We start from the raw sequence: 22,599 nt of genomic DNA on the forward strand, positions 1-22,599 counted from the left end.
TCGGCTAGTCTGTATGTACGTTGCTTAGTAACAGTATTGATCATAGTCAACTGGTTAGTTACCTTGTAGGCTGACGTCACGTGACCAAAATTGCAGAAAGCGCAATGCTTTCTTGGCATATACTGTTTTAGGATCTTTTTTGAACATAAGCAGTCACTTAGAGATGTAGAGAGTATTTGTATAGCTAGAAAGTAATTGTGTATAGGATTACTTTAATTAAAAATCGGGATAAGTTGTAACAGTTATGTCGACTTTTTAATTAAGGAGTCTTGAGCTTGCTTGTAGCTTTACCTTGGATGCCTTAGACTTCTTTTTAGGTATGCGGTCCATATCTGATACCTATACGTCAAAAATGTACATTGTCACTAACAAGCTGTCATCAAATACATGCATTTGTAATTAAACTTCGTCTAGCCCCTATATACAATTAATTTCTAGCTATACAAATACTCTCTACATCTCTTACCGTCTGCTTATGTCCAAAAAAGATCCTAAAAAATTGCCAAGTAAGCATTGCGCTTTGGACAGCAATTTTGGTCACGTGACCAGTTAATTGCGTTTTACCTCTGCCTTTTTACTAGCATTTGCGTGAGAGTTGAGTAAATTACCAGTATATTGATCGTAGAGTCAACATAGTTTATTATAAAGGGTTAATAAATAGAAGAGGGCATGCAACAGCTTGCGAGCAAAAACTGTAAGTGCATGGGCGGTGGAATTTACTGGAAAAGTACAAACTACTTCTGATTTTGTGTAAAGTACGTGTGCAGATAGCTATAAAATAAATTGAATGCAGTTTTGCTCGCACATTAAACTAATAGTGAGTTGCATGCCCTCTTCTCTTTATCAGCCCTTGCAGCTAATTAAGGTACAGATGTTTTCACAGTTCACCCTGTACACATCACCTGCTGTAAAGACTAGCAGTATTGATTGTAGTCAAGCATTGGTTACTCTTAGGCTGTAGCCTGACACATGTAGCTACTACTTGGTAGTAGCATTGATTGCAGTCAATATTGGTTATGTGTATACACGCTGCCTTAGTATTATATGGACTTTAATTGTATTTGTAACATGTACATGCAGTCGGTATTGGTTACACATGAGATGGCTTTAGCTTTGTCCAATTATTTAGTCTGGGATCATTAATTAGTGTGTGTGTGTGTGTGTGTGTGTGTGTGTGTGTGTGTGTGTGTGTGTGTGTGTGTGTGTGTGTGTGTGTGTGTGTGTGTGTGTGTGTGTGTGTGTGTGTGTGTGTGTGTGTGTGTGTGTGTGTGTGTGTGTGTGTGTGTGTGTGTGTGTGTGTGTGTGTGTGTGTGTGTGTGCGTGCGTGCGTGCGTGCGTGCGTGCGTGCGTGCGTGCGTGCGTGCGTGCGTGCGTGCGTGCGTGCGTGCGTGCGTGCGTGCGCGTGTGTGTGTGTGTAAGTACAATGCAGTAGCAAACGATATTGAGGGTAGCAATGAGGAGGAGGATGAGGAGGAACTAACGCCGGAAAAGAAGAGGCAGCTCATTGTTCGGGTTGCTAAGAGACATCAGGGAGATGTAGGTGTTGTGAGTACTGTATGTGCACGTAGACGGCACATATAATAATGTATTTTATCACCTAAAATTAATTTTGTGAACATAATTATTATGATATTGCGACATAATTATTATGATTTATGCGAGCTAAGGAAATAATTACTTTTACTATGAGGCGGGCTTATAAATGATATAATGCCTATAATGTAGACAACACACTAAACCCTAACATGTGGCTATATTTACCTTGTGCACTTATACAGGCCAATCTGCTGCAATCACTTGGTTGTGAGATGGCTACAATGATGTTTGTTGATAAAAAGGTTTTAAGTGTGGGAACCACAGATGGGAAAAAATTTCTTCAATCTCACCCTGCAATCCTGTCATCCTTCAGCTCCTACTTTCTGTATGGTAAGGCTTTATAAGTAAATGTAATGTAGATACCATTATTTGATTACGTAAAACTGATTGCTTTGGGTGCACGACAAACTGTACACCTCGTTTCTCTAATTATTACCACAGATGACCTGTCCAAGAAACAATTTGCTACCCCAGCCACTGCAGCCTCGGCAAGTACAACCAGTCTCAACACAAATTCCAGTGTTACCTCAACAAACGCAAACCCAATCAACACCACCTCATCTACTACATCCAAAGCTGTTATTTCCACTGTGAAGAAATCAACCACTAAAACTACAACCAAAGCAACACCTTCTGGAATCTTGTCCAATCAAGCTATTTCTAACACTGATACCGTCAGTACGATTTTTATGAAAGGCAGAGATGGAAGTATTGTTGCGACAGGTACAGTGCTTCCTGGTGTACATAAAACCATTCATGGTTGTCCTTGCCAAAAAGATTGTGAAACGCTTTCCGTTGTGGATGTTGTACAAGTTGGTGCTGAAGCTTGGTTTGAAGATGCTTTTGGGGAAAATAAATTGAGCACAGGGATCATCGTGGAATGGCCAAGCAGTACACTGCAAAAACACTTTTGTTAATTTAACAAACAAAAGTTTGTCCCGGTGATGAATCTCACATGACAGAATAATATTTGTTAGAATGACAAAGGTAAAACAACCTACAATGTTTTGTCATTCAAGCAAAGAAATTATGTCAAAACAACAAAGTATTATGTCATCTGAATTTCACCAATTTATTGTACTTCTATGTCAAAATAGCAAAGTGAATGCTGAATTAACACTGCTATAAAGTGAATTTCTTTGTTAAATTAACACTATACCTTTGTCATTTAATTAGTTGTTTTCTCGCGCACGTACGCACATGCAGAAGGTCAAACGGTATTAGAACAATGAGTTTATGATAGAATAAGATCACTGGATCACATGACATGCAGCACAATAATTTCTTCTGTCAGTAAATTGTTTTTAGTGTTCATCACTTAGCGTTTCTTGAAATTCCAGTACAGTGAACTGCAGGCGTTTCGTTTGGTTTCATGAACGCTACATCCCTCAGATCATTTTCGCCCCTACAGAACAAAAGATTGAAGTCACTAAAGTTACCAACACATATGTAGTGCAAAATGTAAATAGTATAAGCTATCACCCCCATGGACGAAGTTGACCAGTGTAACTGACACGTGAGGACACATATACACACAAACTCGTAAATCAGTATGCTATAGCTATCACCCCATGGACGAAGTTGACCAGTCGAAACCAGTGTAACTGACACGTGAGGACACATACACACAAAATCGTAAATCAGTATGCTAGCTATCACCCCATGGACGAAGTTGACCAGTTGAAACCAGTGTAACTGACACATGAGGACACATACACACAAACTCGTAAATCAGTATGCTAGCTATCACCCCATGGACGAAGTTGACCAGTCGAAACCAGTGTAACTGACACGTGAGGACACATACACACAAACTAGTAAATTACAATGCTAGCTATCACCCCATGGACGAAGTTGACCAGTCGAAACCAGTGTAACTGACGCATGAGGACACATACACACAAACTGGTAAATTACAGTGTAACTGACACGTGAGGACACATACACACAAACTGGTAAATTACAATGCTAGCTATCACCCCATGGACGAAGTTGACCAGTCGAAACCAGTGTAACTGACACATGAGGACACATACACACAAACTGGTAAATTACAATGCTAGCTATCACCCCATGGACGAAGTTGACCAGTCGAAACCAGTGTAACTGACGCGTGAGGACACATACACACAAACTGGTAAATTACAATGCTAGCTATCACTCCATGGACGAAGTTGACCAGTCGAAACCAGTGTAACTGACACGTGAGGACACATACACACAAAATCGTAAATCAGTATGCTAGCTATCACCCCATGGACGAAGTTGACCAGTTGAAACCAGTGTAACTGACACATGAGGACACATACACACAAACTCGTAAATCAGTATGCTAGCTATCACCCCATGGACGAAGTTGACCAGTCGAAACCAGTGTAACTGACACGTGAGGACACATACACACAAACTAGTAAATTACAATGCTAGCTATCACCCCATGGACGAAGTTGACCAGTCGAAACCAGTGTAACTGACGCATGAGGACACATACACACAAACTGGTAAATTACAATGCTAGCTATCACCCCATGGACGAAGTTGACCAGTCGAAACCAGTGTAACTGACACGTGAGGACACATACACACAAACTGGTAAATTACAATGCTAGCTATCACCCCATGGACGAAGTTGACCAGTCGAAACCAGTGTAACTGACGCGTGAGGACACATACACACAAACTGGTAAATTACAATGCTAGCTATCACTCCATGGACGAAGTTGACCAGTCGAAACCAGTGTAACTGACACGTGAGGACACATACACACAAACTCGTAAATCAGTATGCTAGCTATCACCCCATGGACGAAGTTGACCAGTCGAAACCAGTGTAACTGACACATGAAGACACATACACACAAACTCGTAAATCAGTATACTAGCTATCACCCCATGGACGAAGTTGACCAGTCGAAACCAGTGCAAACTCGTAAATCAGTATGCTACAGATGAAGGTCGAAACCAGGCCAGGGACAGTTGCCCTCTAGCTAGCTATATAGTTTTATGGAATCTGACATAACTTGCAAGTCGTTTCTTTGAAGTCGATGAAGGTGGTTAAGTTGACCAGTCGAAACCAGTGCAAACTCGTAAATCAGTATGCTACAGATGAAGGTCGAAACCAGGCCAGGGACAGTTGCCCTCTAGCTAGCTATATAGTTTTATGGAATCTGACATAACTTGCAAGTCGTTTCTTTGAAGTCGATGAAGGTGGTTAAGTAGACTCCTAGCTGGTACACATTGTGGGGCCGAGGTACGGTAAAATCTGCAGCTGGAAGAAACACGTAAACACATTTATTTAGCAATGAGCAACATAACTTAAATCCTTTTTCTTTGAAGCTGGTACATGGTGGAGTTATACGCCGATACGGTATAGCAGTGATTTGTAAACTGTGAATTCAGAGAGTTTTGGGATCATGTACATGCCATGCGCCAACAGCATGCAATGGAACTTAACTTTTTTCTTTGAGATGGTGGTACTATCTACTCTTTAAGAAAATCTGAAAGAGAGTATTGGGCAATAAGTTGAGTTTAGCAATGAGCACTGACTAACTTGCAATTGTCTTTTCTTTCAAGCTGCAGATGCAGGTGACTCTTGACTCCTAGATCCTAGCTGGTGTACATGGAACATGGTAGCCCAGGGCCAGGGGTACAGGCATGCAGTCAGTGATGGTATAAAGGCCTTGCCCTGTTATTCTTGAACGCCCCCTCATGCCACACCTATAGTTCCAGCTTATAATAATTATAGTCTCGAGGCCAAACTCTCCTGGCCTCGAGACTAGCTAGAGTTAGAGGCTAGAGCAGAAGCTCGATCCCAGGCCGCTCTTCAGGCCAGGCCTTGTGAAGGAGGCTATAGAGAGAAGGCTGCCTGCACTGCACTGCACTGAAGGACTCTGGAGGCTCCCGACTTCTTCACTGCCACTGTAACTTACCATGCCCAGTCACAAGTCTCCAATTGCTACATACACAATTGAACATGAGCATGCAAAGATATAAGCATCAGGGCAACTGAGATGTTTGAGTGTAGACAATTTATTACGAGCTAGGGTAATCGAGTATAGGTTGAGTAGGTTGAAATCAGTGATGCAAACTTGCACGTATCTTTTAGTAGAGTTCTAGCTGTAACTTTATAATTTGTTATTGTCACACATTAATGTTAATTTGACAATGAACGGTAACTTCCACTAAATGTGAGATCAACAACGCTTCGACAAAATGACAACACATGTGTTCAAATAACAATCTACCAATATAATAACAAATATTAATAGTTAGATAAACTATATTAATAGTTAAATAAACTATGATTTGTCGTTATAACAATAATTGCAGGAAATTGACAAACGTTTTGTCAAGATAACATTTTGTGCCGGTAGCAAACTGTGTCACAATAACAAAAGTGTTTTTGCAGTGTACATGATTTAGATGGCATGATATAATTTGCACACACTATTAAAGTCTGACATAATATATAATTATTTAATATACATTCATTGTTTATCTTATTCCACTCTCTACAGAGAAGATGTCTGACTATCTCACAATAGCAGATCTAGGAGATCTATACATAGCTACGTTTGATGCTCGAATCGAGTGGCGAAACTTCTTGCTGGTTCTTAAAATACCTTCTGATAAAATCGACAGTATTGGGAAAGAATGGCGTGACGATCCAAAGGAATGCTATCGGGAGGGTTTGAAAGAATGGCTGAAAGGTGGTGAGAGAAGCTGGGAAAATGTTGTCAAAGCTTTGTCAAGTCCTATTGTGGGCCACAGTGACATAGCCAGGACCATCGAGAAAGATCGTCTACAGTCTACTGATGCAAGCAATCCTACTGATGTGAAGTCAGAGGGTAAGCACTAGTTCAGCACAGGAATGCATATCTCATACATGCATGATGTTAGGTGCTATTATTCACCCCCTGGACCCCCTATACACACACACACACACACACACACACACACACACACACAATAATCTACAGTTTATCAAAATCGCCAGCTGATCAACGACGATTTGACCGTTTTCCTAGACAAGCCTCTCGGTAAAGGTGCATTTGGAGCAGTCTTCAAAGGCAGCTACAAGGGCGAGATATGTGCAGTCAAACTTCTAATTTATGAGGCTGTAGAAATGCAGACAGGTTTCCCAGCCGGTAAAAGTGAAGAAGCTAGCAAAGCATTTGATCGTGAATGTGAGTTTCTCCAGTCACTCCAGCACCCAAACGTTGTTCTGTATTTGTCGACAGCTAAGCACCCCAAATCAGGGAGCACAATCCTCGTTGTTGAGCTGATGGATTGCAATCTGAGATCCTATTTCTCCGGCCTTGGTGAAGAGTCCCTCACTAGCAAATGTGAAATTAGCCTCTCCAAAGACATTGCTTATGGTCTGGCCTACATTCACAGCAAGCAGATTATCCACCGTGACCTCTGTGGCGATAACGTCTTGCTGAAGCTTACACGACCAGTGCCTGTCGCAAAGATATCCGACTTTGGCATGTCACGGCTATACGATTCCTCCAAGCTTAGCCACACCCTCACAGCCATTGGTCACCGTATGGGGTATCTACCTCTCGAGGCTATTCGATTGGACAAGGAGAATTACGATAATAGCGTCGATGTTTTTTCCCTTGGGGTGATTATGGTACAGATTGTTCGCAAGCTGAAGACGGTCAAATCTGTGGAAGATCGATTAGACCGTGTTGCCCAGATCCCTCACACACACAGGTTGAGGAAGCTTATCGACAGTTGCTTGCAAGAAGACATGAGGAGGAGACCATCTGCCAGGGACATCTGTGAGTCAATTAAATAATTAATGTGTTTTATATTTTACCGCAAATAATTTGTGAGTCAATTGTGTCTTATTTTATTCGGAAAAAGTTCCTTATTGAAGATTTAACTTTTACTTTAGATGCTTCACTGACAAGCGACTCTGACACAGTGGAGGCAACAAAGAGGGAGTCCAAGGACACTCAAGTAAAACTTTTACATCAAGTATCTGAGAAAGACACTCATTCACAAGCATCTATCGATCGGCTTCAAGCTGAGCAAGTTTATGGACTAGAAGAAGTGACCACTCCTCAACAAGAACAGTTTGAAGTTCAACCCAGAGAAATTGATCATCTAGTGAAGTCTCTACAGATACAACCTCGGGAGGACACTCAACCAGATAATAACTTGACTGCAGATGTTGACCTGACAAGTGGCTCGGACACAGTGGAGGCAACAAAGAGGGAGTCAAAGGACACTCAACCAGTCAAGAAGGTGCGTACATGTAGTGTGATAATGAGATTCCCACAGCAACAATAGTATTGTACCTTAACATGCATGGATGCTGTCTCATGTGTTAAGCCGTAACTACACATCCGTTTGAGTGTGCCTATAATTATGTACTTCCTTTAGCGCAAATTGTTTCTTGTTCTCGTCCTGTTGTAGAATTTCAACTAATGATATTCACGTCTGTGTTTTAATTCAAAGATTTCCACCAACGTTCTCCTATACAGGCACACGGAGAGCAGATTGGGCACAAAGATGCTGAGCTGGTCAGGAGAGACGCCATCATTCAACAGCAGAGACTGGTGAGACAAAATGCACCATTATATTATTGCAGAGCTATAGTAGAAGCTTTGATCTCTTATAATCGTACTGTATATTCTATTAGACTGGTGGGCGTGGCCTCTTAAGCTAATTAGAGAAAGTGATTTAGTGTGCATGCAATTATTGCTACAAGTAACACTCGCTTGTTAGTAGACACTATCCTAATTACACTCATTCATTATTCAGGGTCCCCCTCCCAGAGAGTTGAGACCTCCACTCACTCTGAAATGGAGAAGAGGAAAAGACATGCCAATCAAGATGGGCATCTCGGTACAGAGTGTTGTTATCGGTGACACGGTGTATGTTGGTGGAGGTACTGCAGTCAATGATCGTGACAAGTGTACAGTGATGAAGCTCGAGCAAGATCAATGGACCAAACTACCAGAGTACACTGCCAAATGGTTCGCTATGACATCACTCGCTAATCGACTAGTGCTGGTGGGAGGAATTGATCCAAGAAACCTCAAACGCGCCAATCAGCTTGCAGTATTTGAATCAGGGGAATGGACTCACCCGTACCCACCAATGAACATTGCTCGTTCTTCCTCAACAGCTGTCTCCTTCAACAACCACATCATTGTAGCTGGTGGGCGTGATAATTACCGATGTGCCATCTCCTCTGTGGAGGTGTTGGACGTGGCATCAAGAAGATGGTACATTGCTCAGTCACTACCTAACCCACGATCAGTACTGAAATCGACTCTCATAGGAAACACCCTCTACCTAATGGGAGGGTACGATCACACTGTGTGTGCAACCAAGACAGTGCACCACGTCGACCTCAATGAACTCATTGCAAAAGCCCTTTCCAACCTGGACACACCCACTCTATGGCAGACCTTACAGGAAGTACCACTCGTGTTGTCAGCTCCTCTCAGTATTGGGAGGTCACTATTAGCCGTTGGTGGACTGGACGACAGAGGCAACCCAAGTTCATCGATCCACCTCTACCAGCCTGACACCAGGAGGTGGGTGAAAGTGGGAGACCTGCCTACTGCACGATACTTCTGCACATGCTCAGTACTTTCTAGTGGAGAAGTCATTGTAGCCGGAGGACAGACAAAACTACTTAATTATTATGTTCAAACAGTTGATTTCTTTTGTATAAGCGATTAATTAGTTATTGTAATATGTTGTGCATTGTTAACGATCTTTTTGAAAAAAAGTTTTCTAATTAATTTCGCATAAAAATATTTCATTTGAACTGTTGATTTCTTCTCTGTAAGTGCTAATTACCGTATAGCGCGAAATTTTTGAGGCATTTATATTTTGTGGATAGGCCTCTTTTCGTTGCACAATGTTCGCGGAATGACTGCTTACCGGAAGCCACGCCTTAAATATTTGCACGTTATAAGCAGGTAATAGAATATTAAGTTGCAACAGAATTTTAATCGCATATAAAGTTATTATGATGACATGAAGTGGTACATACATAATTACATGGCCAGAAAATAGTACAAAAACAGACAAAATAATATTTAACAGTCTCATAACAAGTTCAGGTCCTTGGTTGGGGTCTTGTCCGAGGGTAGGGTGGAAGCCTTCTCCCAGAATACAAAGTCTATCTCCTCTTCCGAGTCAGACAGTGAGGGGTGGGGCTCGGGAACTGAGGGGTTAAAGATTCACATGATCATAGTCACACTGAGTGGCCAGTTTACGTGAGGCCCCTCTCTTTCTTAGCAGCATAGTAGGCTTATCTTTTCCGGCCCCCAGTTATCCTAATGGAACTGAGGGGTTAAAGAGTCACACGGTCATAGTCACACTGAGTGGCCTTCTTAGCAGCATAGTACGCCTAAAGGTGTGTGTGTGTGTGTGTGTGGGGGGGGGGGTCGTACATGATTGTACATTGCACACCTCAAATAGGACACACTATAGCTGACCTTGAATGACTTTAAGGGACTCTACAAAGTATGACACAAATGCATTTTCCAGCTAATGTACTCTGTACCTCTACCTCCATTCTCAGTGCCTCTTCTTGTCTCCTCAACACTTGGCCGGGCTGAAAAATGGCCACATAACTGGGGGCCAGAAAAGATGAGGGGCGGAAAAATCAAACAATAGTACAGAAGACAAATCGATCAGTCAATCTACAATTAGAACTAGAGCACTGAAGTGCTACCCTCGGCAGTGTCCTGTAGCCAGGATAAACAACACATGGACACATTCAAACTGGTAGTGTGATGAAGGGTCTGGTACACGTACTGTACAATGTCATGTACAAATATTGTGAGCTAGTGTTCTCAATTGACACACGTTTCCCTGTACACACCTAAACTGCATACATTGAAGCATACCTTGTATACAAGTGCATGTACATACAGACTAGTACTGAAGCATGCTAGGTTCCCATTCTTTGTACTGTACATTCAATAGTACACAGTCAACTCATTGCACTGCATAACTACACATTATACACACTTACCTTGTTCTTGATGAAGGTTCTTCTCAATGCCAGCTAATGGTTAGCTCATGCACAAGCAGTCCATTACCAGGCCAACTTTCTAGGAAGTGCGGCTTGAGATGGAGGCTAGGCTGCACATAATTATAATGGGCGTGGTTACATATAAATGGGCTTGGCTACAATATTTTTCTCAAAGAGCTCCACACAAATATCATGTATAAAAACTATGTATACATAATAATACTGACAATGTAGCTATAGTAAGTGAAGGAGAGATTACTAAAAAACACACGTTAAAACTAGAACAGTATAAACAGTCCACAATTATAATATACTGTACACTACTGTTGAGAGGATTGGTCCACCGTTTCCATAGACATTGAATCTTGCCCGGGGCTACCAGCACTTGAGTTGCTTGTGAGCACATTCTGAGCCAGAATCAGAGTGTTGAGCAGACTAGCAGCAGCCGCGGCAGAGAGACCACCACCACCACCACCGCCACCCCCGCCATTGTTGTTGGCTTGTGCCAGCATGGAGGATTTCGGTACAGGAGTGGACGGAGAAGTGGTCGTGCTCGCAATGGAGGATAGAGTTTGTACGAGTGAGCTTAAGAGTGGTGTGTTTGGATTAGAGGCTCCAGTCGGCAACGATGATTGTAAGAGGGGAGAGAATTGTGACGAAGCTGACAAGTGCATAGGTTGTGCTTGCGAAGGTGCCAGACTGTCTTGTCCAGTACCGTTCCCTTGCTGTACACATACTGCAGTCAAGGAAACATGACGTGAGGGTGAGACATGAACGTGGAGATAACAAAAAAACATGCTTAGCTATTAAAAAATAGCATAAATTATTAATTTTATGTACAACTAACTACATGTGTTATATACGATGAACTCTGCTGGATTCTATGATACTAGTAACTAACATAACACTGGGCTCTACACTAATGCATGCTTAGCAATAATATTAGGAAATTTAGGCTTAAAAAAAACCAAGTTAGTAGATATTTCGATGGCTTTCGATAGTACTTTAGTACACACATGAACAGACACACACACTAAGACGTTTACAGCATGGATGGATAGCCTCCACACAAATATGTTATTAGTTTTAGAAGTGGCAGATTTGATATTAAAGCTTCGTTAACTGTATTTTGTGGGAAATGCTTCTATTTGATTATGACCACATAAGTACATGTACATCTGTTGTACATTATAACTTTCAGTATTGAATTTGCAGCACCTTCATTGTGTGTAGCCTTCCTCTGAGCTTCCCTGTTGGCGGCCATATCCCCAGACCTGCAAACCAACCACCATAATAACAACACTCCTCACAGTTACCGTATTACTAGAATGTTTTACGAGCATAATTATGCGAATTTGAGAGGGTTGATCAATTTGCAACAATAAAATCGCAAAACCTACTAGTAAATACACACGATCCTTGCCAGAACACACTAGTTAGATCGCAAAGGGTTAAATTTGTTGCTGATTTGGCTGATTCGCAAAGGTTTTTACCCGCAAAATATTCTAGTAATACTGTATGTAGCAAGAATGATGCTTTCCCTAACACACACTGTCATACATGTTATGCAGAGGTAGGCAATCACATGAACTGTGTACTCACAACTGCATTTGAATGATGGGGTCGGCCGTGTGATAATCCATAGTTGATATCCCGCTCATCTTGGGTGCTATAGGTCGACCCATTGCATGCAGTATCTCAGCACTACTGGATGGTGGGATCATCACATACAGAGGACCTGAACACACTGAACACACACAACAACATAGTAAAAACTGACTATTTTTCAACACCACTTCGAAGAAACCTTATTTTATAATTAAAACATTAGCAATAATACTCATGGTTCTACATGTAATTAGTATGTACAAGCACTTGGATAACTTATCGAAGCCTATATATAATTTTGGATTTGCCCCCAAAAATGTATCGTCACACTGATAAATTTGGCCTCCATTACTCACCATTTTGGCCAGACTCTGAACCAGATGAGGTGCTCCTAGTGATGAGGAACTGAGATGAGGGGGTGGTCTGTCCACCTTGCTGCATCTGAATGAGGGCGTGGCCTATAGCGTTGAGGGTGGAGCCATCCTCAGAGGTCATGTCAGAGGGCAAACCATCATCGCTAGTGAGCGTGTGGACCTCCTGTGTGAGTGGGCAGGAACAACAAGCGTGTGTGTGTGTGTGTGTGTGTGTGTGAGTGTGTGTGTGTGTGAGTGTGTGTGTGTGTGTGTGTGTTCGTTATTTGGGAGGTAGTTACCATCATGCAAATTCTAACCATGTAATACGAAAGTAAAAATAATACGAAAACGAAACGTCTTAGAAGCCGGATACCTTTAAAAAAGCGTTTTTAAGTGCTAGTTTTTATATATTACTTGGTGTGAACTGTGTGTGTGTGTGTTACCTGGGTATCATGCACAAGGCCAAAGTTAGGGTCCAAGTCACTGGCCTGTAGCTGCTCCACACTCTCCCCATCATCACTCTGACTTATCTCTATCTCAAACTGTGAACTGGGTACCACCTCTTCAGTAGCGATAGTAACCGTCTCCACGTCGGTCGGCTCTGTTCCTACGTGTAGTATCTCTGTATTAAAACAGTTTTTAAGTGTTTGCTTTTATGTTACTTGGTGTGAACTCTGTGTGGGTACATACCTGGGTATCATGCACAAGACCAAAGTTAGGGCCCACATTATAACCAACTACACATTATACACAAGTACCGTACTTGTTCAATTTAAGGCGACCCTCCAAATATGCGACACCCTCGATCTTAGGTAATATTTTGACCTCTAAAAGTAGCGACTGCTGCGGGTGACAATTATATTTTTATGTCGCGTCCTAAATAGAGGTCAAACCACAGCCTCGATTCCAGGCCGCTAGAAACAATATAATTTTAAGCAGCCTATAATCGAGGATAGTAGAGTAACCTCCAATTAGATGCGACCCTCTAAATATGCGACACCAAGACTTCACCATAATTGTTCAGTCTCCAAAAGAAACGAGCTCTGTGGCTTCCTAATAGTATCGCCTTAAATCAAATAAGTACGTACCTTGGATGTTCCTCAGTAGCCCCTGTCCATGGACCCATGTCTTCAGACTGTCCCTCACTGCTTATAGGCTGCTCACCAGACTGGAGGTGGGCTGCATGTAAGGGCTGGGCAGTTTGTAGTCTCTGATGACAGACCCTTTTCCATACTGCTGAGGTCTGTTAGCGTCTGAGTGGCCAGTTTACGTGAGACCCCTCTCTTAGCAGCATAGTAGGCCTAAAGGTGTGTGTGTGTGTGTGCGGGTCGTACATGATTGTACATGGCACACCTTCCAATACATTACAGGGAAACACACATCATGTGCTGAATAGGACACACTATAATAGCTGACCTTGAATGACTTTAAGGGACTCTACAAAGTATGACACAAATGCATTTTCCAGCTAATGTACTCTGTACCTCTACCTCCATTCTCAGTGCCTCTTCTTGTCTCCTCAACACTTGGCCGGGCTGAAAAATGGCCGCATAACTGGGGGCAAAGGTCAGAGGTGGAAAAATTAAACTGGAAGACAAATCAATCAGTCGATTTACAATTAGAACTAGAGCACTGAAGTGCTAACCCTGCTGATACAGCTGTTTGCATACATACAAGAGTAGAATAATTATCTACTCTTGATACATATCGTTCACTGCTTACCACAAAACCACCATGCAATGTTGCTATGCAAACAAATAGTATTGGGTACATTCACATTCACATTCACATGACCAAGAGTTTATGATAGAGAGTCTATGATAGAGAGAGAGTCTATGATAGAGAGAGAGAGTACCGAACGTAGGCATACTGTACGTAGGCATACTGTACATCAGATGTATGCGGAGAGTAACGTGACTTCCTGTATCTGTCACAAGCTTGGAATTTGCACACTGACCAATCCAAGCGTGGGTGATGTAATCTATCAACCCATCCAAGTGTGGGTGATGTAATCTACTTTCTTGATAGAGTACATCACCCACACTGGATTGGTCAGTGTGCAAATTCCAAGCTTGTGACAGATACAGGAAGTTACGTTACTCTCCGCATACATCTGATGTACAGTATGCCTAGTGACAGATACAGGAAGTCACGTTACTCTCCGCATACATCTGATACACAGTATGCCTACGTTCGATACTCTCTCCTCTATCATAAACTCTTGACATGACTAAATAAAAAGTGAGCAATGGTGCATGGCTTCTAGAACTAGACTATGGAGACTCATAGAACCGGGAGGATTTGAAGTAGAGAATGGTCTAATGCTGAGACTTGTACTGTACGAACAATTGTTACCCTAAAGAACCTACTAACTCGCTCACTGCCGTATACCGGTTTTGAACATCAGGTCCGAACATAATTATTCCTCTACTAGATAAGCTATAGGCTTTCACTCCCTTCACTTCCAAACAATATTTGGTGATCTGTCAGTGTTTAAGGTTATGGGCAACAGTTGCACCCACGCATACAAATTTCGCTATGAATATAATTATAAAACCTGCAAAGCCCACAAAGACACTCGTGCGATAGTGGTCCAATAGTTCTGCGTCAGTTTTTGCAGCTCTGACAGCATGCTTAGCTCTGAAATATTGATTTTCTAATTATCAGAATGTCAGGGCAGGGCCAGAAACAAAAAATCCAAGTACACTCATAATTAGAGAAGAGTTATTCTTGTTTTAGTCTGCTTTCTTTCTGCTCTACTGAGTAATCCACGGTATGTTCTCAAGTACTGAGCTCTCTATGGAATGAAAAAGAAGGATCTGGTTATTTCTGGCCCTCCAGTATAGGTTGATACCTTGCCATGGATACTGCAAGCCCCTGGTTCTGAGCCTTCTCCTGTCCATAAACTGTTGCGAAAAATTTATTTTTATGCAATCATGTATATGTTAGACCAGCACCTACAATAAGCTGGAATAGTGTCCATATTTTCTTTTCTAGGTTATTTGTGCTGTTGAGATATGTGTATAAAGTTTGGTACTGCAAAACTTTCTTTGTTCTCTGGATATAATTATAATAAACATGTACCTAATTAAATATTCATAAACATTGTTTCCCATAACCTTAAGGTACTTCGTACTAACAGTTTCTTCAGCCTGAAACTTCTTCAAACCTCACCATAATTTATATGTGAGTTTCCACACACCAAGAGTAGATAAAAGCATCTACTCTTGATACCTTATAGTGGGTACTTTTGAGGGTCTACTCAAAAAGTACCGCTATACAAATTCTAGAAGCCCTTATTGCTCAGGACTACATGTTGTTTGCATAGCAACATTGTATAGTGATTTGTGTTACAACCTCACTTGAAATATCAGTTTAAAAACAAAAAAAGAAATGTACCACTAATTGACCTCAGGTATGTGTACATATAGTAATGGTCAGAGCTGGGCATGCTCACAGTTTCAAATTGTAAATGAATGATTGGTTGTGCAAGACCTACATCTATTTTTAGAGCATTGTATTGATGTGTTTAGCCTTCTTTCGAGTGAATCCTAGGCGTTTAAGTAGACAGCATAATGTGGCAGCAGCTTTAGATCTACTTTAGATCTGACGCAATTGGGTCTGAATTTTAGGTAGTCGGCTTTTCACAAATCATTTTAATTCATCGTGAGACAGTGCTCCCTTGAGCTGGCTTTATAAGCAGCGACACATCTCCAGTGCATTGAAATCTATCAACAACCCTCAGGCCAAACATGTAGTAGCTTCAGCAACAAACAATCTATCTGCTGCTTCCCGATGGTACAGCAATTGACAAGCTTTTGCCATACCATTCTCCACCTCAGATACAAATAATTATAGGATTTTGTATAGCCAGGTTCCCCCATTATTACTTGCAATCATTCATTTACTGTGAGCATGCCCAGCTCTGACCATTACTATATGTACACATACCTGAGGTCAATTAGTGGTACATTTCTTTTTTTGTTTTTAAAATGTACATTTCAAGTGAGGTGAAAAAGGTTGTACTACAGTGGTTTGCAAGTTGCTTACAGTCTCAGTTGTAGGAGATTTGATAACTTATGGTTTGTCTTAATGTAAACTATCCCACAACTTTGGAATGCAAAATTAATAGATTAATAGGCACATATCCATCCAATTGCCAAGTATGTTACTGTTAGGTTTTAAAGCGCTGTGTGTAGCTCCTCCATGTACATTGTTGGCTTATTCGCAAATATTGCAATATCGATAAATCAGAGAGTAAATATTTGAGGTCCATGGCGTTGCTTAGCTGCTTGTCAGTACCAGTTGTATTGTACAGAGCAATGTACCTATTTATGACCTCTTTGACATGAAAAGAATATTTGTATGCTATTTCATGTTTAATTGATTTGCCACATATCAAATCAATCCAAACAGCTCTCCATGCACCTAAGCTCCACAGAGTATTCAATATAGATTTCCTCAGATCAGTTGTAGCCAATGTTTACATAACTAAAACCTCACATGCAACAATCTCCTACTACTGAGACAAGCAACTAAGGGTAGTAATTTTAAGGTTGGTAAACAGTTTGCTCAATGAATATTCATGATTTTCTTATAATGATTTTTGTGAAACTATAAGTGCCATGATAAAAGTTTGAAGCACATACATGATAAATATATTGGTGTATCTATCTGTATGACAAGTATCAATCTTCAAAACATCTTTCAGTGGAAGCTCTGAGCGATCATCAAGTTACTGGAAACAACACAAACTAGTAGTCATTTTATGCTTCCAAAAATACTTTTAGCTTTGTGTTCTTGTTCTTATAGGATACTTCTTACCATTTTGGAGGGCTACACGAAGCGTTTTTTCGTTCCAGGCCAGGAAACTCTCACAAAACACAAATGGCTGACAGAGCCAAGGAAAACAGCCTCTTCAGTAGCCTTTTTTTAAAATATCTCTTCGTGTGGCCCTGCATATAGCTTAGTTCAGACTGCACCTAAAAGTGTCTATTCGAGCCATGAAATGACTACTGCGTTTCAGCTGGACTTCCAGCTCATTCTAGCTGGACAGATCTAGCTCATGAATAATTAATGAGCAAACGGTTACCGTAACCTTAAGATTTTCCTCTATTTTTAGGGTACTAATTTTTTATATTTGTCAAGATCGATGTACAAGTATGAGTTTTAAGGAAGTTTGCGGTTAGATACAGATACTTAGGTAGCTGGTTATTTTCAATTAAGTACAATTTGCAATTTGGGCCTGAAATAAATACTATTATTGATCTAAGCACACTATAATTATTGCAGCACTATTAAAGATGCTATTAAATACGATAAAATCGGAGGTTTGCAACACCAGATGACTACACAAGTCAACAAAGCTCTCAGAAAGAGACCTCCAATGTATGTAGTTGTCTGACATGCTAGCACTCACTTCTCCAGTATTAGTTTCTCATTGTATCTGATCCACTCCAGGTGCGTTGCTACCGCTGGTTGCTAGGTGGAGCTCCGCTAGTAAACTCTCATAGTTGGGGTCAAAGTCCACCTCACCTGTTTTGTACAAATCCTCAGGTCTAGAAAGGAGAAAACATGTGAACAGTACTTACTACGAATTATGGCCAAACAATAATAACGCTACACACACAAGCACGTCTTCAAACACTGCACATGTAACCAAGGCAATGGCTATAATAGTCTCAAGCAACTTCACCATAACATGACCCCTGGCTATAAGGTCAAATACTCGTGTCATTAGAGCCCTTGTCAGAGCTTGCTACATGATGGTAGTCTACTGGCGCACTCTTCAACATACTATTTAAAAGTTTCAAACAGCTTTAATTCTAAACAATCCAAACAAAATCAAATGCGTCCTATAGGAACAGTGTACATGTAAATGTTGGCAGTAGGTATATCCTATCAGGCTATTAAATAACAACACTATCACTCACTCATCATCCTGAGTTTGTCATCAGACTCTGCATCTTTACGAGCAGCTTTGTCATGTAAGATCATCTGATTGACCAGGAACTTGCCCTCCCCACCTCCTCAGCAATGGTCTCTCTCCATGGTCCTGGCTATGTCACTATGGCCCACAGTAGGACTGGACAAAGCATCCACCAAATACAGATGTGGCAATTTAACTGGCTCCATGCTTAAAAATTAAAAGTGATTTGTTGTTTCTCCAGAGGCACCACGTGGCTTGCTGATTCAGCATTGGATCGAGATAGAATAGGAAAAGAGCGTGTCTTGTAGCTGTGTCACTGCCACTCTTAGTCTCGACAAGAAGTATGGGAGGGCGTGGCCAGACTAACTAGCCTAGCCAGTCTATCAATAAGGGCGCATGCATCACAGAGCATCGTATCCGTATCTATGCATGCATGCACTGAAGGAAGATTATCAATGGTTTTGTGGGTCCTTCACCAGTTCACTTCCTATCTAATCCCATGACTTAGAGCTAGGGCCTATATATAAGGAGTGAGTGCATGATTCATATCTCAGAAGATTTTTTTCGCAGTATAGCTAGCCTATCTCAAAGTTGCAATTGATCAAGAGTCTCAGTTTAACTTCACTAAAAAATATAATAAGCCTTTTAGATTCTACATGCTAAATTGATGTGCACCATATGCCATTGTATGAAATGCCCTGGTCCACTCACAGGCTAGCTGTCAATGGCCACTCAAGCAACCCCCGACCATTCTCCAGAGTACCTGTCCTTTCAAGAGAACTTTGAAGCATTGGTGTCCACCTTCAAAGCTCAAACTGCTGCATATGCTGATAGCCTCTTCTCCAATGGCTACATACCAGATGAAGTTCTCGAGTACTCTAGACTGAATGGAGTCATGGATTCCGATAAGTCTCGAAAGATTTTAGATACCATCATCCATCGAATTAAGCTCAATCCCAGTGTATTCCATGGCTTTATTGCTGCCATCGCTGGCCCTTCTACTGACGATGTTGTCAAGAAGCTGCACGATAGTTACGAACGTCACAAGACTGCGACCAGCCGTGTTGAACAGCCACCACTCTCTCCACCCCCACACCAGCAACATCCACCAGAGGCTCCGACGTCCTTCAGCTTCCCACACCTCGACACCTCTAGCCTTGATGAAGATATTAGAATTGAATTGGAGGATCGGCTCATACGTGATACAAGGAAAATGATAATTAGTTTCACTGCTTTTACTCTAATTATCCAAAGATCATTTGAAAACCAACGAATCCCTTTGGAAAGGATTAAAGATCTTATTCTCAGCCTTGACGCTTTCAACGACGGGATTGGAGTCAAAGTACTTGATCCAGAAGATAAGCAAGAAATCAAAAATGCCAAAAATTTGCCTGAAGTGTTCATGACTCTACGTGATTACATCTCCTTCTTCAATTATGAGATAGTGCAGTACCTCATCGAGCTGCTGGGATCACCAGACGACCAAGCACAACTACATGAGCATTGTTCTGCACTTGATCAGTTCTGTCATCGAAATGTGTTTGAAGTTCCGGCCGAATCTTTCTCTTCAAAATCTCGTATGAAAACGGCCAAAGTATTTGTTCTCAAATGCACGGAGCGAGTAGCCACACTGGAGTATGTGAAAAGGCTGACTTCGAGAATTGCTGAAGCACTTGGTCTACAAAGAGCAGCGCTACAACTCCGTTCAGTCAAACAAGGCTGCTTGGAGCTTCACTTTCTCGTCACTGTAGCTGTTGCCAAGCGTATCTACCCAGTGTCCCCTACTGTACAGGCTGCTCTCAGTGTGATGGGGGTCAAAGTTCTCACCTGTGGAAGTACGGATGAGGTGGAGACATTTCTGCTGGAACAGTAAGTTCTTGAAGAGGTACTATATACCCATACTCCATACTCCTGGCATAATATAATAATTATACCGTAAGTTAAGAAGCATGGGCCGTATATAGTTACAGTAATATAATATTCGTATTATTATAATAATTACAAGTATGTACCTGTCACGTACAGGGATCTGAGCAAACTCAAACTAGAAGGTATTGAGGAGATGTCTAAAGACACAAGAATAAGCACGACAACCTTCACTCCAATGAAGGTCACTAAAGGTGAGTGTTTGGCCAACTTGATATCCTATAATCTCTCTTAAATTAGATACAAGAGGCTCGGACACATTGGAGGCAACAAAGAGGGAGTCAAAGGACACTCAACCAGTCAAGAAGGTGCGTACATGTAGTGTGATAATGAGATTCCCACAGCAACAATAGTATTGTACCTTAACATGCATGGATGCTATCTCATGTGTTAAGCCGTAACTACACATCCGTTTGAGTGTTCCTATAATTATGTACTTCCTTTAGCGGAAATTGTTGTTTGTTCTCATTCTGTTGTAGAATTTTCCACTATAATGATATTCACGTCTGTGTTCAAAGATATCTACCAACGTTCCCCTGTACAGGCACACAGGGAACAGATCGAGCACAAAGATGCTGAGCTGGTCAGGAGAGACGCCATCATTCAACAGCAGAGACAGGTGAGACAAAATGCACCATTATATTATTGCAGAGCGATAGTAGAAGCTTTGATCTCTTATAATCGTACTGTACATTCTATTAGACTGGTGGGCGTGGCCTCTTAAGCTAATTAGAGAAAGTGATTTAGTGTGCATGCAATTATTGCTACAAGTAACACTCGCTTGTTAGTAGACACTATCCTAATTACACTCATTCGTTATTCAGGGTCCCCCTCCCAGAGAGTTGATACCTCCACTCACTCTGAAATGGAGAAGAGGAAAAGACATGCCAATCAAGATGGATGGCTCGGTACAGAGTGTTGTTATCGGTGACACGGTGTATGTTGGTGGAGGTATTGCAGACAATGATCGTGACATGTGTACAGTGATGAAGCTCGAGCAAGATCAATGGGCCAAACTACCAGAGTACACTGCCAAGTGGTTTGCTATGACATCACTCGCTAATCGACTAGTGCTGGTGGGAGGAACTGATCCGAGAAATAACAAATGCACTAATCAACTAGCACTGTTGGAGTCAGGGGAATGGACTCACCCGTACCCACCAATGAACATTGCTCGTTCTTCCTCAACGGCTCTCTCCTTCAACAACGACATCATTGCAGCTGGTGGGTTTGATGATAAAGGATATACCTCCTCTGTGGAGGTGTTGGACGTGGCATCAAGAAGATGGTACATTGCTCAGTCACTACCTAACCCACGATCAGAACTGAAATCGACTCTCATAGGAAACACCCTCTACCTAATGGGAGGTTGGGATATAAATGTGACAGTAACCAAGACAGTGTACCATGTTGACCTCAATGAACTCATTGCAAAAGCCCGATCCAACCTGGACACACCCACTCTCTGGCAGACCTTACGGGAAGTACCACTCAGGCTGTCAGCTCCTCTCAGTATTGGGGGATCACTATTAGCCGTTGGTGGAGTAAACAACAGAGGCAACCCAAGTTCATCGATCCACCTCTACCAGCCTGACACCAGGAGGTGGGTGAAAGTAGGAGACCTGCCTACTGCACGATACAGCTGCACATGCTCAGTACTTCTTAGTGGAGAGGTCATTGTAGCCGGAGGACAGACAAGTGCATATATTAATTATATTCCAACTGTTGATTTCTTCTCTATAAGTGCTAATTAGTTATTTTGTTATTGTTTCTCTTTGTAATGTTGTGCATTGAGTTAACGATATTAATATTATCATGTTCTAATTATAAGTTGCAACAACATTTCATCGTACATAGTTAATATGATGACATGAAGTGGTACGTACAAAAACAGACACAATAATATATAACAGTCTCATAACAAGTTCAGGTCCTTGGTTGGGGTCTTGTCCGAGGGTAGGGTGGACGCCTTCTCCCAGAATCCAAAATCTATCTCCTCTTCCGAGTCAGACAGTGAGGAGTGGGGCTCGGGAACTGAGGGGTTAAAGAGTCACATGGTCATAGTCATACTGAGTGGAAGTTTGAGGGCTTAGGAAGTAAGGGGGGAGAAAATCACATGATAACAGTAGCTATAATTTATACTGGCTAAATGCAAAATGGCTCAACTATGATAAAAG

At 41.6% G+C, this 22,599-nt stretch overlaps 3 protein-coding genes and 2 long non-coding RNA genes across 11 annotated transcripts in view; 2 read left to right on the forward strand and 3 right to left on the reverse strand.

Annotated features, from left to right (window-relative positions):
- Positions 1-2,816: 2,816 nt before the first annotated feature.
- On the reverse strand, positions 2,817-5,296 carry LOC135352272 (uncharacterized). Of its 3 annotated transcripts, XR_010399700.1 has the most exons (3): positions 5,147-5,295; positions 4,617-5,093; positions 2,817-3,001 (listed from the first exon to the last, which is right to left on the reverse strand). It is a non-coding gene; the product is annotated as an uncharacterized LOC135352272 (long non-coding RNA). The 3 variants fall into 3 exon arrangements; XR_010399699.1 differs by having other exon boundaries at positions 4,774-5,296; XR_010399698.1 differs by having other exon boundaries at positions 4,617-5,296.
- The window catches only part of LOC135352234 (uncharacterized), a 61,240-nt gene continuing 43,925 nt past the window's right edge, over positions 5,285-22,599 (forward strand). The window contains exons 1-5 of one of the 2 annotated variants that reach the window (XM_064551401.1): positions 5,285-6,443; positions 6,576-7,382; positions 7,499-7,851; positions 8,091-8,165; positions 8,371-9,309. In XM_064551401.1, the coding sequence (XP_064407471.1) occupies positions 6,119-6,443; positions 6,576-7,382; positions 7,499-7,851; positions 8,091-8,165; positions 8,371-9,300 (2,490 nt within the window). In that variant the 5' untranslated portion in view covers positions 5,285-6,118 and the 3' untranslated portion in view covers positions 9,301-9,309. Of the gene's footprint in view, positions 6,444-6,575; positions 7,383-7,498; positions 7,852-8,090; positions 8,166-8,370; positions 9,310-22,599 lie in introns of those variants that run through there. The other variant, XM_064551402.1, reaches the window with a different exon arrangement.
- The window catches only part of LOC135352268 (upstream stimulatory factor 1-like), a 61,606-nt gene continuing 48,621 nt past the window's right edge, over positions 9,615-22,599 (reverse strand). Inside the window, exons 1-3 of one of the 2 annotated variants that reach the window (XR_010399694.1) lie at positions 12,209-12,321; positions 10,133-11,880; positions 9,615-9,976 (exon numbers count right to left, since the gene is read on the reverse strand). Coding sequence is in view for 1 of the 2 variants with exons in the window: in XM_064551458.1 (XP_064407528.1) it covers positions 11,193-11,342 (150 nt within the window). In the remaining variant the exon portion in view is untranslated. Of the gene's footprint in view, positions 9,977-10,132; positions 11,881-12,208; positions 12,322-22,599 lie in introns of those variants that run through there. The other variant, XM_064551458.1, reaches the window with a different exon arrangement.
- Positions 12,388-18,909, reverse strand: LOC135352275 (uncharacterized). 3 transcript variants are annotated; one of them, XR_010399705.1, is made up of 6 exons: positions 18,501-18,909; positions 17,987-18,125; positions 14,058-14,121; positions 13,656-13,868; positions 13,011-13,189; positions 12,388-12,751 (listed from the first exon to the last, which is right to left on the reverse strand). It is a non-coding gene; the product is annotated as an uncharacterized LOC135352275 (long non-coding RNA). The 3 variants fall into 3 exon arrangements; XR_010399704.1 differs by having other exon boundaries at positions 13,011-13,174; positions 14,052-14,121; positions 18,501-18,905; XR_010399703.1 differs by having other exon boundaries at positions 14,052-14,121; positions 18,501-18,903.
- On the forward strand, positions 19,033-22,252 carry LOC135352242 (uncharacterized). Its single transcript, XM_064551422.1, has 5 exons — positions 19,033-20,365; positions 20,522-20,616; positions 20,663-20,730; positions 20,967-21,041; positions 21,247-22,252. The coding sequence occupies exons 1-5, from the start codon at positions 19,221-19,223 to the stop codon at positions 22,174-22,176; spliced, it is 2,313 nt and encodes a 770-aa protein (XP_064407492.1). The 5' UTR covers positions 19,033-19,220; the 3' UTR covers positions 22,177-22,252.

This window comes from Halichondria panicea, chromosome 1 (assembly GCF_963675165.1).
Source record: "Halichondria panicea chromosome 1, odHalPani1.1, whole genome shotgun sequence".
NCBI lineage: Eukaryota > Metazoa > Porifera > Demospongiae > Suberitida > Halichondriidae > Halichondria > Halichondria panicea.

Bases quoted from the DNA above. Each gene is read 5' to 3' on its own strand.
- LOC135352242 (XM_064551422.1), top strand. From the start codon at position 19,221: ATGGCCACTCAAGCAACCCCCGACCATTCTCCAGAGTACCTGTCCTTT. The intron at 20,366-20,521 runs GTAAGTTCTTGA...TGTCACGTACAG, and splicing joins GAGACATTTCTGCTGGAACA to GGATCTGAGCAAACTCAAAC. The intron at 21,042-21,246 runs GTGAGACAAAAT...TTCGTTATTCAG, and splicing joins TCATTCAACAGCAGAGACAG to GGTCCCCCTCCCAGAGAGTT.